This window comes from Aptenodytes patagonicus, chromosome 1, assembly GCF_965638725.1.
Source record: "Aptenodytes patagonicus chromosome 1, bAptPat1.pri.cur, whole genome shotgun sequence".
Taxonomy (NCBI): domain Eukaryota; kingdom Metazoa; phylum Chordata; class Aves; order Sphenisciformes; family Spheniscidae; genus Aptenodytes; species Aptenodytes patagonicus.
The window spans coordinates 103,121,390-103,136,596 of record NC_134949.1 but is presented as its reverse complement, the minus strand read 5'-3'; the positions used below and the strand labels follow the sequence as shown (position 1 = coordinate 103,136,596).

At 38.0% G+C, this 15,207-nt stretch overlaps 1 protein-coding gene across 7 annotated transcripts in view; it reads left to right on the top strand.

Annotated features, from left to right (window-relative positions):
- DCAF6 (DDB1 and CUL4 associated factor 6) overlaps positions 1-13,018 on the top strand; it is a 92,106-nt gene extending 79,088 nt beyond the window's left edge. For all 7 annotated transcript variants that reach the window (XM_076351120.1, XM_076351147.1, XM_076351138.1 and 4 more), the window contains 5 exons: positions 1,551-1,689; positions 6,469-6,625; positions 8,201-8,289; positions 10,859-10,964; positions 12,577-13,018. In XM_076351120.1, the coding sequence (XP_076207235.1) occupies positions 1,551-1,689; positions 6,469-6,625; positions 8,201-8,289; positions 10,859-10,964; positions 12,577-12,641 (556 nt within the window). In that variant the 3' untranslated portion in view covers positions 12,642-13,018. The remainder of the gene's footprint in view (positions 1-1,550; positions 1,690-6,468; positions 6,626-8,200; positions 8,290-10,858; positions 10,965-12,576) is intronic.
- Positions 13,019-15,207: the final 2,189 nt, after the last annotated feature.

The window sequence follows — 15,207 nt, the reverse complement described above, 5'->3', positions numbered from 1 at the left end:
TGTAGTATAAGAAGGAGGGACTGGAATATTGCCTAGATATGAGATTTTGAGGGGATAGAAAACACTCACAAAGGAAGTAGTGGTAGTCTATTTTTTCTGGGATTGTTTGCTAGGCAAACTTCTAAGAAATGCATTATAATAAATAGTCCATTGTTAAGTGGATCTATTGGCTAGTGCTTACAAATATCTTCTAGTTTCTGTAAAAAATAAGTATTAAAATATCTTTCAAAAGCTTCGCTTTGATCTGTCTTAGTATGACAGTTTGTGGTTTGGTTTTTTGGTTTGTTTTTTTTTTAAATCTGTATTAATGACTCATCATTTGCATTCATTTTCCTTCTTTGCCTAGCTATAGGATAACACTTACTTTACCTTAATTTTTTTGTCCAACTTTCTCCTATGACAAAAATGAAACAAAAATCTAAGCAGACCACTGGCCGAGAGAATTAGTTATGAGATAGATCTGGTGCGTTTTTTTCTGGAAAGGAGGACTTGTTGCAAGAGTCTCCAGGATCAGTGACTAAAACACCATACCACGTTACTTTTGGACAAATTCAGGTTACTAGCTTTCTGGTAGCAGTGTACTGAGGTTGCAAATATATTCAGTTCTGGCTCAGTTTACTTTTCAGGATCATATGAATTCCTGTAATAGTTTGACTCCTTGCATTCTGCTACAATTTGTACCTGCTCCTTCTTGAGAGTGACATTCCCCTTGGACTGTGTTCAGGACCTCAAAGCTAATAGCAACCCTGACATGGAGTAAAAGAAGAAAAAGAGTTAGGTGCAGGTGCTGGGATGTGACAGTTTGGTTATAGCTGGAATTATGGGGATTGTGCAAACTTAAGAGCTAAACTGGAAAAATTTGGCACCCGGGTCTCTTCACAGATTAATCAAAAAGTAGATTCCTGGAATTAAACATTCACAGACCAAAATACATAATTTAGCTAACTTTTCTCTGTTATTCTGGGAAATCTTCAGCTGTATCCCTCACTGCTAACATATGGGATAGTTGCTACAATAATTCATCTCAAATCATTTCTTGCCTTAGTAGGAACTTTTTTAAAGCTGTCTAAATCTTGAGTCTTGTCATACAGAAATAGTGAAGAGAAATACATTAACAAAATTTTGGGGAAAAACCAAATCACACTGGAAGGCGCACTAGATCCTTAATAACTTTTTAAATTTTAAAAACTTCTGTTCTGGCATAGATTTTTCACTTCAGAATTTTGCTACCTCATTATGGGTGGAGGATACCTCTAGCACTGAAGAATAAAATAGCATGTGAATTTTGCCAACAGCTGAAGTTCGTTCTTCAGAGAGGGAATAAAATGTTGCATCACTTGACATTCCACTGTCTTGCATGCTATTCTTGTTCTAAGCCAGGACTGAAAAAATTAAAGTCTGTAATTTTACATTTTGGATAATGCTGATGTCTGTTCCAAACTTATGGAGAATGTGTTTGAGTGCCTAATTATTATTTTATAGTCCTTTTTGATAGCCCATTTCAGTGTTTAGAGATGGACTTTCAGTAGTGTTCTCTTTGCAATTTATAGACGATCTGCTGTTGCCCGCATTCAGGAGCTCTTCAGAAGGAGGAAAGAAAGAAAAGAAATGGAAGAACTGGAAACGCTGAATATTAGACGTCCTTTAATAAAGATGGTTTATAAAGGTCATCGCAACTCCCGAACAATGGTACAAACTCTTTGTCTGTTTTGGGAACTGTAGAGATTTTGTGGACTGAATCAGTGTAGCTGCCACATTGATACGCTTGCCAAAAAGGATACTGTAATGCATTGTAAGCACTTTTTCTTGTATATTCAGTTGGAAGCCATATAATTTGCTCTAAATGAAAATTAAAATTAGCGTGACTCGTGTCACCATGTTAGGCATTTAAGTTTTCTTAAGTTCAAGACTCTCTCCCCTTAACTTCCTTTGAAATCTCGGGTATTTTTCTTAACTTCTTTTTCATTTTGTCTGTTGGCTTAAGTGGTATAAAATGTGCCTACCTTCAAAATTATGATTTAATCCTCACTTTCCCTTCCAAGCTCCTTAAAAGTTAAGATTAAATAATAATTTTGAACAGCTTGGAAGGGAAAGTGAGGATTAAATCATGATTTTGAAGAGCTTTGACATATCTGAATTAAAAAAAGGAAATAATGCTAGTTATTAAATCATAATCTAACTACTAGATGCTCTGTCTTTTTCATACAAAATACTGTATTTTAAGAAAAATGCAGTTACTGTGTTTGTAAAGCAGTGGTGCATGAGAAACAAATGCTGTTTTCCTTGCTGTTTCTTTTTTTTTTGCTTTTTACAGTGTTTTGAAGATGTGAAGTTCTGAGTACTAGGTGGTATTTTGTGGGAGTAGCAGGTGTATTATTTTGCAGATGATCTGAGGAGTAGTCCCTCTGTCTCCAAAAGCAATTTGCTAGAGTTTGTGTGAATGGCTTTGATTGCACCGGAGGAAAATGCTTCAGTAAACGCACATTTCAGTCTACACAAGCAACAAGGCTTAGAATAAACTGTGATTAATGGCAAGGAGTTTTGCACTGTATTTCAGAAATTAATTTTAATTGCTAAAAAACCTGTTAGTTTAAAAGTCATAGCATCCAGCACTTTGTAGTTAGGTGATATTAAAACTAAGCTTGCCCAAGTGGTCTTAATTCAGTCTTCCTCTACGTATGTGGTGTTATCCAGATTATTTCACGGATTTTGTTGTTTGGTTTCTTTGGGATGTGGGTTGGTGTTTTTGCTTCTGTTTCACGTGAGCACCTATGACGAGGAATGCACACAATGGAAGATGATGTAATTTTCCCCGTTGGTTTCTATGGTGGCAAACTTCATTTTAATTATTTTTTTGATTGATACCCTCTTTCCTGCAAGACGAGGGCTGCTGGTATTTCCCTTTAAAATTTGTGAAGGAGACAGCTTAGGGAAGTCTTGTTTCCTACACTCCTGAGCAGCCCAGGGATAAAGTTGTCTCGTCAATTACATGAACATGAACTGTTTAAATACATATATATATATAAAATAAATAAATAAATACATAAAAGGAGAGTGAATTAAGGTTATGCAGCATTATACTGATGTTTGCTTGCATCATTGGCAGGGTTGGAACGTTTTTAGGTCCAGCACACAGATCCCTGCTATGTAACCACTCGAATGACGTCATTAGGGTACTGGGTGTTACCGTTTTTTCATGACACAGACCTGAAAGTATGGCAGCAGGGGGTGAGATGGTAGTGGAATGATGAAGGGGTGGGATTACTTGTTTCTCTTTAGTTCTTGGAGGAAAAAAATGCTCTTGCGAGCCCCAAATCCCTTTCTTTTTCTTCAAAATTTCTCTTTTGCCATGTGCCTTCAGTTCTGTGTCTCTCCTGTCTCTTCTTCACTATTTTTCTCTCCAGACCTAGTCTTACGTCCTTTCATATATATGCCATTCTTCCTCTATTCCGCTCACCCCAAGTCTCGAGTCCCCCTTTTAAAATACTGACTTTAAAGAAACTTTTCTTCAATAGAGCATCTGTGTGTACCTAATAAATGGGATAAGTTGTGTATGCATACAGTAGAATTGAGTGTGTGTATGAGTTTGAAAACAAAATTTTAAAATGTGAATTTAAATTTTGTTAATTTATGTGGTGCTAAAATTAGGTTTTATGAATATTAGAAACGTAAAATCAGCAGTTACGTAAGACTACAAAGGAAGCAGGAAGAAGTCATAATTGAGAATTAAAATAAAGTTATTTATTACTGGAGATAATCTAGATGTACTTCTAACAGGATAATGAAAAATATATATTAAGAGGAGCTATAAGACAAAAGCTGCTGAAAGATGAATATATTGGAAACACGTCTTTCACCACAGAATCCAGGAATGCAGTTTCTCTGGCTTATTTTTAGACATCAGGATGACTTTATTGCACTGACTGCAATCATTGGTACATATTCTATAGACAAAGATCTAACAAGCGTGAAATTTAAAACTGGACATACTCATGCTGGAAATAAAGTACATATTTTTAACAGCGGTAAGGGTTCAGCTTACTAATATGATTCTTTATCGTGGTGATTTTCAAATCAAGATAGCTGGGGCAAAGCACAGAGCAAGACAATGTCTCCGTCCTTTTCTCCAGTGCATTTTCTGAGAAAACTATGCAAAAAGAAAGATAAGGATGCAGGCACTGTCCTCTTTAGAGCTTTATTATGATGTGTTACTTGGAAAATAATTCCATAGTAGGATTCTTTGTAAATGGTCTCAAACTCAAAATTCTGTCCCTTATGCTGGAGGTATTCTTAAATACCAAAAATTAGGAAATTATTTTATGCTAAACTTCAAACATTGGACATCATCTGTGTGAACTCCAAAAGCTGCTGCGTAGGAAACTTCTGTTTACATAGGTATCTCTTTTGCCCAGTATATGTCAATTTAAAGAGTTTGTAAGAGGTGCTGGTAACTGTAAAGTGTAACCTTGTGTGTAGGGTTACATTTTTAACTTCCAGACTCTTTTCTCCAGCACAAACACTGGACTATTGTGAAGCTTTCAGCTCGCATCTTGTGACTGAGTTTTGGCTGTTCTTGAAGCAACGTCCCTCCTCCCTCTGCCACCCCGTCGAACCTCTCACCCTATAGATGGTGTAGGACAGCAATGGAGAAAGATACTGCTGCCTAGCCTGTTCCTATTTTAAGAAGTTTAACGATGGTTATTTTGATGTCCTACTCTGAGTAAAATCAGAAGTGATTTCTGAAGAAGATTCTAATCATTACTGAATGACGTGATCCATTCTTATTTGCTCAGACTGAGTGTTTGGCTTCGTTTGGATTACATCTTTTTAGGTAGGGAGGGCAAGAGAGGCCTTGGCATGGAAAGATGATTCTACATTTAACAAACCTTGGAAAAGGTTTGTTTTGCTTCTTGGAAAAAAATATTCTAGGGTGGCTTTTTTTGGCTCAGAAATTGAATAAGCCACATTCTTTCAGGCTGTAATCATAAGGGTATCTTGAGTGTAACAGGTGTAGAATAATATCAACATTATATTTCAAGGAAATGGATATCTGATACTACTGCCACTTTTTCCTGGCCTGCAATTTCTCTGTCATTTACATGATCATTTTCATTGTAACGCTACTCTGTTTTATAGGACAGAGTGCTTCAGCTGCCTTCAGTTCCAAAAGTCATGAGATTGCAGATCTGTGAAACACTCAAGGAGTCTGGGTTTCCCCACTGAATTAGTAAATACACAATTAATAAATAGTACAGCATTTACTACACAAGTAATTATTTATAAATAAAAAATGTGTAAGAAATAAAAATAGGATAGTGTAATATAAAGAATAAATATGTGAATCTATACAAAATATAACTAATATGTATAAACGATTATCAGATAATACATTATTCTTATAATCCTATGACACTACTGTGTTTTGGAGAGAGGGATGGGAACAAAGAGGAGAAAAAAAGTTCAGATTTATCTACTCGCTTGTCTCCCGACGACTTTTTCAAGTCAAGTACAGGTCAAGCTAGCTGTCTTGTCATTGGCTGTACCTGCCATTTTCTTTAATTCTCAGAATCGGGGACAAGACCGTCTCGTCATTTTGAGGGGAGAGATGGTCACTTCATTAGAAGAGTGCTCTCAGCATTGTTAGCAAATGCGTATCCAGAACAACGATGCTGATGAGCCACGAATATTTATGGAGCTTAAGGCATTTAAATACCTACTGAATTATAGAACTTCACAGAGGAAAGGGAAATAGATGATGTAATAAACCATTATATAGTATACTAGCCTAAAGCATGAGCATACTGTTCCATAAAACCCCCCTTTTCCTTTTACCTAGAGGATGTTGCTCCTCTCTTCATCGCATGGAGAGAAAGAGCAGAGGCTGCGCGCTGATGGCAGGGGAAGAAAGGCAGAACGGGGCAGGAGGCCTTTGCCGTCTCTGCTGAGACGGTCCCCCTGCTCCAAAGGAAGCCTTCCGTCGGCCTCCCTTAGCGCTGTCAGAGCTTCCCGGAGAAGCTGCCAGAAGGGAACAGCCCGAGTGCCCGCTGTCTGCATCGCTTCACTGACTCTGAGGCACTGCAACACACGCTATTCAGTTGGGGCGAGAGGTGGCTGGTTTTCTGGAAGCCTTCTCCAAGGACCTTGGATCTTTCTGCAATACCCTTCAGTCACTTTGGAAAGTGACAAATCTGCTGTCATCTTATTTACTTCCAAACTGCTCAGTCTGCCCCAACTCCTCTCCTTTTTTCTGTTAGCAGCCACTTTGCTCTGGAGATCTTTAACCTTCTGAATTTTCTTTTTTTGATAGTTTTTCTTTAAATATTTCCTTTAAATTTTCTTAAATGTTGTTTCTGCGTTTGCAGAGTTCTTACTTCAGAGGCAGTGTTATTGCAGAAATGGGAGTATACTCTTTGATATGCTTTCCAAGCTAGTCTTATAAAGTAATTGTTATTTTTGGTTTTACTGCAGATAAAGGAAGCCAATTTTTGGGGATCTAACTTTGTCATGAGTGGTTCAGACTGTGGCCATATTTTTATATGGGATCGACATACTGCTGAACATCTCATGCTGCTGGAAGCTGATAACCACGTGGTGAACTGTCTTCAGCCTCATCCGTTTGACCCAAGTAAGATGATCATTTTTTCACAGTCTGCGTGTTCAGGTTATCTGTAGTAAAGCACTCTAAAGCTCAGTCTTAAATTCTTTGCTCAGTAGATCATTGTAATGATTAATGAACTATTGTTCATTTTTTCCCATGTAAATTAGATAATACTACTTCTAATTTTGTCTTTTACAAATGACTTTTGGCCCTTAAAACCCTCCTTACTCAATAACGTCTTGGAATGAAAACGTTACTGACGTAGTATTTATAGAAAGTTAAGATGTAGTAAGAAGAATCTCCATTTCTTGCTCCCCTCAATACATTAAATGTTTTCCGTGACACTAATGAGGGAAATATGGGGTCACTGAAATGCCAGCAACACTTTGGGAATAGATACTGGAATCTGTCTCTGCTTGGCTTTGTTCAAAAAATTGAGTGAAGTGGGTGTCTCAGTCTCACTGGCTTTGTGAGATCAGAAGAATGAATAAAATTCATAGAAATTCTATTAATTTGTATTTAGGGGAGAATATTTATAGAAAAGGTGGACCAAAGTAGTAGAAGGAATCATATGTCATCTGACATGTTAGATGGAAAATCTGAACCATTCTGCAGCTTCTGACACAGTCAAAGAAAGTATTTGTGTTATTTCTTTTTTCATAGCTCACATGGCTGTAGAGTAACAGTCAGCTGTAAATAAATAAGCAAATAAAGTTATAATACCAGAAGAGGCTGCGTTTTTTTCAGACAGTTTGTGGAAACACGGAATACTGCCCTACATTGGATAAGCCTTGAACTTTTCAGTGCTTAATTGAAATTGTGTTCCTGTACACGTTTGGAGTGTGTGGCTAGGTTGGACACTTCTTTTGGAAGCACCTTTCAAAATGCCCTGTAGCTTTACTGATTTCTCGGAGTGCAACTGTCTCCCTGTCACACACTGTAACGTGCGTGTAATGTAATTAAGAGGTCGTCCTCCTTGTAGGACAGTTAATCTTGTACAGATCTTTCTATGGAATTTTTATTCCCATGGTGGTTTTGTGCAGTGATCTAGAGAATGTTCTGCAACTTTGTTTCCCATATTTTAACAAATGTTTTTAAGAACATCCATTGCTGCTTTATATTCAAATATCAAATAAATTTACATGAAATACACTGAAATTATCAAATGTCAAAATACATTGGAAATTATCTTGCTTCTGTCTTCGTATCTGGGTCTACAAATCCTAAGGCTTTGTTATTAATGTACATACTTATCAGGCCGTCAGCAGAAATATATTAGCAGTGGCTGGGTTCGTTCTTACTTTCTGCTCCTATCTTATGTATATCCTGGTGCTTTTTTTTAATTTAGAAAAGGAGGCTCTTGATGTTTGTATGTGTTTTTCTTTTTTTATATATATATATATATATATATATTCAAAATACACAATCTGTAGCTCAGATCTCATCTGGAGACTTAGTAATTACACAGCTGGATGTTCAGCATGGGAACTGACATTTCCAAGTAAATGCTTCAAGTAAAGTCGTCGTCTTCAACGCCAGTTAAGTGCAGAAAATACTGGTAAAGACATAACGCGTTTAATTTAGAATTACTATTACTTCTAGTTCTGGCCTCTTCGGGTATTGATTATGATATAAAAATTTGGTCGCCATTGGAAGAATCCAAGATTTTTAACAGAAAACTTGCAGATGAGGTAAGAACCTTTCCTCCTTTTTCACAGTAATGTTGCATCTTCCAATTCTATAAGAGCCTTTGGTGCAAATTACTGATACTGAATTAACAGAGTTATTTAACGTTCAACAAATGAGCTGCAAATAAAAAGCTGCCCTTTATAATAGCTAACTTTCGTATCATTGGCAGCACACAGAGGCACTTTGTATTTCATTAACTCTCCTAGAAATTATATGATATGATACAGTATTATGTACATGAAAGAAGTTGGAAAAAGTATGAACGGTCAGCTAAAAAAGGAAAACTGGCAGGAATTAGAAATGAAGGTATTTGTCTCTAAACAAATAAATTAGCTGAAGGAAATACAATGATATACAGAAGAACAGGGAGTGCAAAAATCAATCCTACTCAATATTCTGTGGCATAAAAGGGAGTTAAGATTGCAAATTGGCAACTTCATGGAATAAAGCAAACATCGCAAGCCCAATCAGTTATAAAAGTCTGTATGTAAAGTTACATAACACATTGTTTTCATACCCCCAAAGCAGTAACAACGTCTAGAGCAACTGGCCTGTGATGATCATAGAGCTGACTGCTGAATAATCATCTTTTAGTGATTTACATAAAAATGTATTAAAACGCTAGATGTTTTTCTGTAGGTAATGTATTAGGGCAAATTTGGTTGTGGGGTGGTTTGGGGGTATTTTTGTGCAAACTCCTGGACAGCAAGGATATAGTAGCCTGTTTGTTTTTTTGTTTTTTGGGTTTTTTTTTTAAATTATTATTTCTCTGTATTAGTGCTACATATATTTAAAACAAACAGAAACCCACAACCCTTAGCCACGCCCCTCCCCATTCCCCTAAAAAACCCCAAACCATCCACTTGTGGTTTTTGAACATTTCCCATTGTTTTAGCAGAAGTAACACTGGGTGAAGTGACGCTTCTGTGTATATTGTATGATAATTTTAATCTATGATGTGTTTTGGAGCCTTCAGGCTTTAGAAATATGGCTAAATATAAATGTGTGTTAAAAGTAATTATTGTACTGATACTTTTGTCACTTAATCTTAAATAACATTATTTAGAGATTTAATTATTTTTTCTTTAATAAAAAAATGTAGAACTTACAAACCATACTGCGGTCACATTTTCTGTAATTTTACATCGCTTTTTGGTTTTGTTTTTTACTTTAATCCCCATATTGAAATACTGTAGAGGACAGGACAGGTTTCTAGCAATGAAATAGTTTTCACCATGTTAAGTTTGGCTAGAGTAAGCATCCAAGAGACCTGAACTGAATTTTCCATAGAAGAGAAGGTCTAGGGAGGAAGCACTGTGTTTGGGGAAAATTCAGTATAGATATAGAACTGTATTTACAATTAAGAGAGGCCATGACCTTAGTGAATAGGAAAAGACAGCGGGGATGGGAACAAATCTCTGAGTAGAGAAAAAGCATCAGAAGCCGGCTGTCAGAAGGGTGTTACTAATGATGCACTGGAGAAATAGGAGGTGAAGGAGGAAGAAAGTGGCAGCCTGCTGTCTTCTCAGTTTGCTTCATTTAGGGAGTGATCAGCTGTGCAGAGTTCCTGGTAGACAGAGGAGGATGACAGAAAAGAGGTGCTTTGATTTGGCTAGGAGAAGGCCGCTGCAGACATTTGCAAGAACGTGTTCCTGACAAGAGGAACAGGCTTGAGAAGGAGTCTCAGGGAGAGAGAGATGTGCACTATTTTCCTGCCTTACAGCAGCTGATCTGAGAGGAAGAACTGAATAATGCTCAGAACTTGTCTCCACCTAAAGAATTTTTTATGCTTAGTGATAATGAAAGCACGAAGTATGAAAGCTGAGAGACAAGCTAAGGTGTGGGATTAGAACTTAACGGCACAGCAAGAAGGATGGCAAGGAACTACCACAAGGAAGGAAGGATCCAAAAGAGCTAAAAGTATTCATTAGTGGGTTGGGTTTTTTTTTTTTTCCTTGAAACTAAGACAGTAGGAGCTGGCTCTTTCAAGTCATTTAGAGGCAAGCTATAGATCTGTTTAGAAAGAATTATGGAGATGAAGAATGTTCCTGAACCGGGGTAGAGTAATTGCTTGTGTTCGTTGGATTTTCTCCAAAAGTTTCAAGCAGCGTGAAGTTAGGAGTTTAGGGTAACCTCATCTCTTTTCCCTCCCACGTTCTTGGCCAGCGCTGGTGCTAGCACTTTGTTCTCTGCAACAGTTGCCATCTGTAACAGCACTTTCTCTTGTCACGCCTCCTTACTTCCTGCAAGATCTCATTTCCAAGAGTTTTTCTCAGTTGCTCATCTTAATATCTACTATGCATGTGGACAACAGAATGATGATCTTACTAGAATATTGTTTAGATAGACAATTATATATCTGTAGGCAGAGTCCACTGTCTTGACTCTTCTTACCACATGCAACTGGTATAACTGTATTTGATAGTAATTATTAAAATATTGCTCCCTTATTGTAATTTTGGACTCTGTAAATGCCTTTTGCATAGGAACTTTGTATCTACAAACCAATATTGATGCAGTACAATTTTGTGTTTATTTTTGATGCTGTTTTTTCCCCTCCCCTGCCTCCAGGTTATAACACGTAATGAATTAATGCTGGAAGAGACCAGAAACACTATTACTGTTCCAGCTTCTTTTATGTTACGAATGTTGGCTTCGTTGAATCATATAAGAGCAGGTGAGAGACTTTTGAAGAGCTTGTCCACCACATTGGTCTATGAAATAGCAGATGGATTGGGGAACCATCAAGATCTTTGGCTGTCTGTGGCTACACTTGGGGTTGGTGAGAAGATTCAAGGGTTGTTCAAGGGTCTCTTAATAGAATTACTTAGGAATTGTTTCTTTAGTGTGAGACTTGCAACATTTTTGCAGCTGTTATTTTTTTACCTCAAACAAAGAGCAAGAAAACAGCAAAATATATTTTTAGATGTTACCATCCTGAAATAGTTTATTCATAATGTAGTACTAATTAGATGTTGAAAAATACTCTCTTTTCTAAGGAATGATCTTTAACGTGAGTGCTGTGTGATGGGAAAGCTATTGGGAATGACTGGAATGAGTCGTAAGATAAACTGACTATTATTGTGGGCTTGGAATTGTCTGGGGACGAAGGAGGGTGTGAAGATACGGGACTGTGGGAGATGATATTGAGGCCTCTGGCAGCTGTTCCCAGGGCAGGGATGTGCCTTCAGCGAAGGAGCAGTTCCATAGGAGCTGAAACTGGTGATATGAGGGGTTGCATGGGGAATTGTTGTTGGGAACTGGTGTTCCTGGATGTTAGTGCTGAAGAAGCTGACTGCAGTGGGTTGGTACGGAAGATGTAGGACAATGGAGAGACGACATACCGGGTAGGAAGCAAGGCGACGAAGTTTTGGGAGGCTGGTATGACGTATGGGGCGGAAACTTAACAGAACTGTAGATGAGGGTGAAAGTGACTGTAGATATCAAATATGGGGACTTCGGCACTGGCTGAGAAGAGCAGTGGGCTTATAGTGATACGGAAGGGGGGAAGCTCTGCCTGGCAGCAGCTGCTGCTCCTCTTCCACCTCTCGCTGATCTGTGAGAATTAGAGAGCCAGGAGGATGCCACTGTATCCAGCCCAGTGGTGTGCCTCGCCACTGCTCTAAATGAATATATTAGTTTGGGTTTTTTCATTTGTTACGATTTCTTTGGAGTAAAATACTCAAAGAACTGCCCAACACTTGAGTTATAACAGTTCCAGCAAAAATCTGTGTTATGGCTGGGTGGAGTATTTCTTAACCTGACAGTGCATGTTGTTTGAGTGATACGTCTTGAGCCAATCATGTTCCCTCACACATTTCTGTAGTTGCCTTTCTCTAAACACATCAGAAGCTACTTTTTCTGAGGTATACAGTGACAGATAGCGATTCCCCAGTTTTCTGGAGTATACAAATTTCTAACCGCAGCTATTCTAGTTTTAGCTCCCCAGAACAGTGTTTCAATCCCTTGTATTAATTATCTCTTTTTATTATTATGCTTGCATTCGTATTTCCTGGGCTGACAGCCAGGCAGCAGCTACAAGGTTTCTCCTTTTGTACACAAACTTCACTTTTATGCCTGGAAATCCTTTAGGGCTTTTCTCCTGTTCTCCTTTCTTGTGATAACACTTCTACCCAATCTCTGCTGTCAGTCCATACGGACTTTCTTCTACCGTATAGCCCACAGCCACTGTGTGTTGTGTAATAGCCCAGGGAGATAGTACACTATAAATATTTACCAAAACCTGAAAACTTTAGAGGTTCTCCTTACTAAATCTCTGTGTCTTACAGATCGATTGGAAGGTGACAGATCAGAAGGATCTGGTCAGGAAAATGAAAACGAAGATGAAGAGTAACCGGCAGTTGTGTGCAAGCACCTAGACATTAATGGAATTTGTATAAGACATTAATTATATTTTTCCTTACAGAGCTTTAGTGCAATTCTGAGGTATTGCTTTTGGATAACCTAACCTTTTGTTTTTGAATGACTGTGTGCATGACTTTGGGAGAGTGTGCAAGTAAAATAAGCAAAAATGTTTTTAAAATGTTTTGCCATGTATGAGGGGTGCTAGAAGATGCAAAGTGCAATATTTTCCTTAACCTGCAAATGTGGGAGCTTGGATCAATGTTTTAAAGTAACTTTCATTATAGTAAAAACGTTGGTTCAAATAAATTTCTATACCTGCTGTTTGCATGTTTGTTGCTTTCTAATTAAAAGATTTGGTTGTTTTAAGTAGTTTCGTGTTTTTTCTTTGTGCAACCATTGATTTTTTTTCACCTTGTAACGATAACCCCATTACTGCCGTCATTTGCATTCTTTCTTACAATGTTTGTGAAGTGACAAATACAATTATTTCTTACAGTGAGCACTGGGATTCTCTGTGGCTTTGAGACCCCATGCCTCTTGGTTCTTGCATTTCCATGGGCGTAACCTACACAAAACTGTCTCTCCATCAGTCTTACTATAGTGCCATTTCACATTCTCCGTGCTTGAATCTGTAGTGCTGGTGAAATAGTTGTTTTACCAATAGATCCATGAGTATGCGTTCTTTGCAACAATAGCAGATAATATCTTAATTTCCATCGGATTTAGAATAGAGAAAACGTAGTGCAAAGGAACATGAATTTGAAAATTCCTGTGCGTTACTTCCTAGGAGTAATTATTTGGGAAGGAGGGCAGTTCAGTCCGTCTAACAGGCTCTAGCCTTCCTCCATACGTTTTGGGATGGCAATGGGGAAGAGGAAGTGAAGGAAGGAAAGCGGAGCAGGGAAAAGAGCAGCTTTGCTCAATGGCTGTTCTTGCCAAGGATGGCAGGCGCTGAGAGGCTCCATCAGGAATTACACAATGCCGGGAAGAATTCTAAACCAGGTGGACGGGAGTATTGGAGGCTTCATTACCCTGTTGTCATTAAAATACACATTCATTACACAGTCTTCACAAACCTTGCTTACATCAACAGAAAGAATTCCCCGCACCAAATGAAAAATAACATTATCACAACGTTCTGATATCCTGATTCACAATGCAGGCAGGCTGAAAGGCCTTGGGGAAGGGATATAAATTACAGAAATAGAGGGAGATTGGAAAACTAAAACTATTTGAGGAGATGAAGAGAGATTTGTGAGAGAAGAGAAATGGGAATTATATGGAACTCAGCTGGCAGTAGTGGTGAAGACACTTGGGCAAGGGAAGAACAACATGAAGGGAGAGGAAAAGTGTGAGGAGATGGATACGGTGGTTGGTTTGTGGGTTTGGGTTTGCCTTTTTTTTTTTTTTTTAAAAAAAAAAGGAGTAAAGTGGTTGAGAAGAAAAACTGGGGAGGAGAAGATAGGAAATTACTGAGGAAGAGCAAAGTATAGAAGGTCTGAAAGTGATCCAGTAAAGTGAATTTAGGAAAGGAGAGAAGTTTTTGGAGGCAGAGGGTGTGGAGAAGAATGGACGTCTCAGAATACTGGAGCGTCAGGGAAAATTGGAAACTTCACGCTCAGAGGAGGTCAGTGCACAGAGGGTGGAAATCTGGTAAGCGTTCTGAGAACGTATCTACTGTGAACAAGGGAGAGTGAAAGAAGTCAAGGTAAGTTGTTTGGTTGTTTTTCTTAAGGTATGGAGTGAAAGTAACACCTGATATGGATAATTGTCTTTTCTGGTGACACAAGGAGAAGGATTGTCTAAGTGGCCTTGGTGTTGGAGAAGGGAACAAAACATTAGTTTTTCCTCATGACATATCTTTTTGGGTAAGCATTTTTAGACCTGCAAGAAATGAAAGAATAGTTTATGATTTTGTGGTACACCTATTTGGGGAGAGGGGAACACAGTGGTCTAGAACTATTCAAACCTTGCTGCTCGTAACGCTACTCTGAGCAATATTTTTACGATCAAATGTAAATTAACCTTAAATTTTTATAACAGAACAGAGTACTCCTCTCATTAGATTTTAAAGAACTATACAGTAAATATATACTAAGTGTACTTAGTGTATATATAAGTAGGGTTGTCTGCTCTACTTTAGCTGTTAGCAGTAAGAGGAATAAAGCCATGTTTCTGTTCTGTGTGGCATCTGTTGCAATGGTGGACCTCTTCCAGAGCTAGGGGTCCCGAGCAGTTCTGTGAACGAAATACTATAACACAATGTTTGATGTAGTTGTTAGGTCCTCTATAGATGATATTTGAGATGTATTTGCTTCCAAAAAGAATGACCACGGTGTTTCTACAGAAGCCTGACTCTTTTTATTTAGAAATTACTAACTTTTTGCCTTTTGAAAACAAATTCTTTCTCAAGTAAGTATATGGAGAGGATACCCTTTGTCTTCACTAGAGAGGTTTTGTAAATCATCGCTGTGGATGTCTTTGTTTCTAAAACTAAAAAAGCTGCTTCTGCCACTTTTGCTTCAGTCATAGCAATTGCCAGCAAAGAGCATACA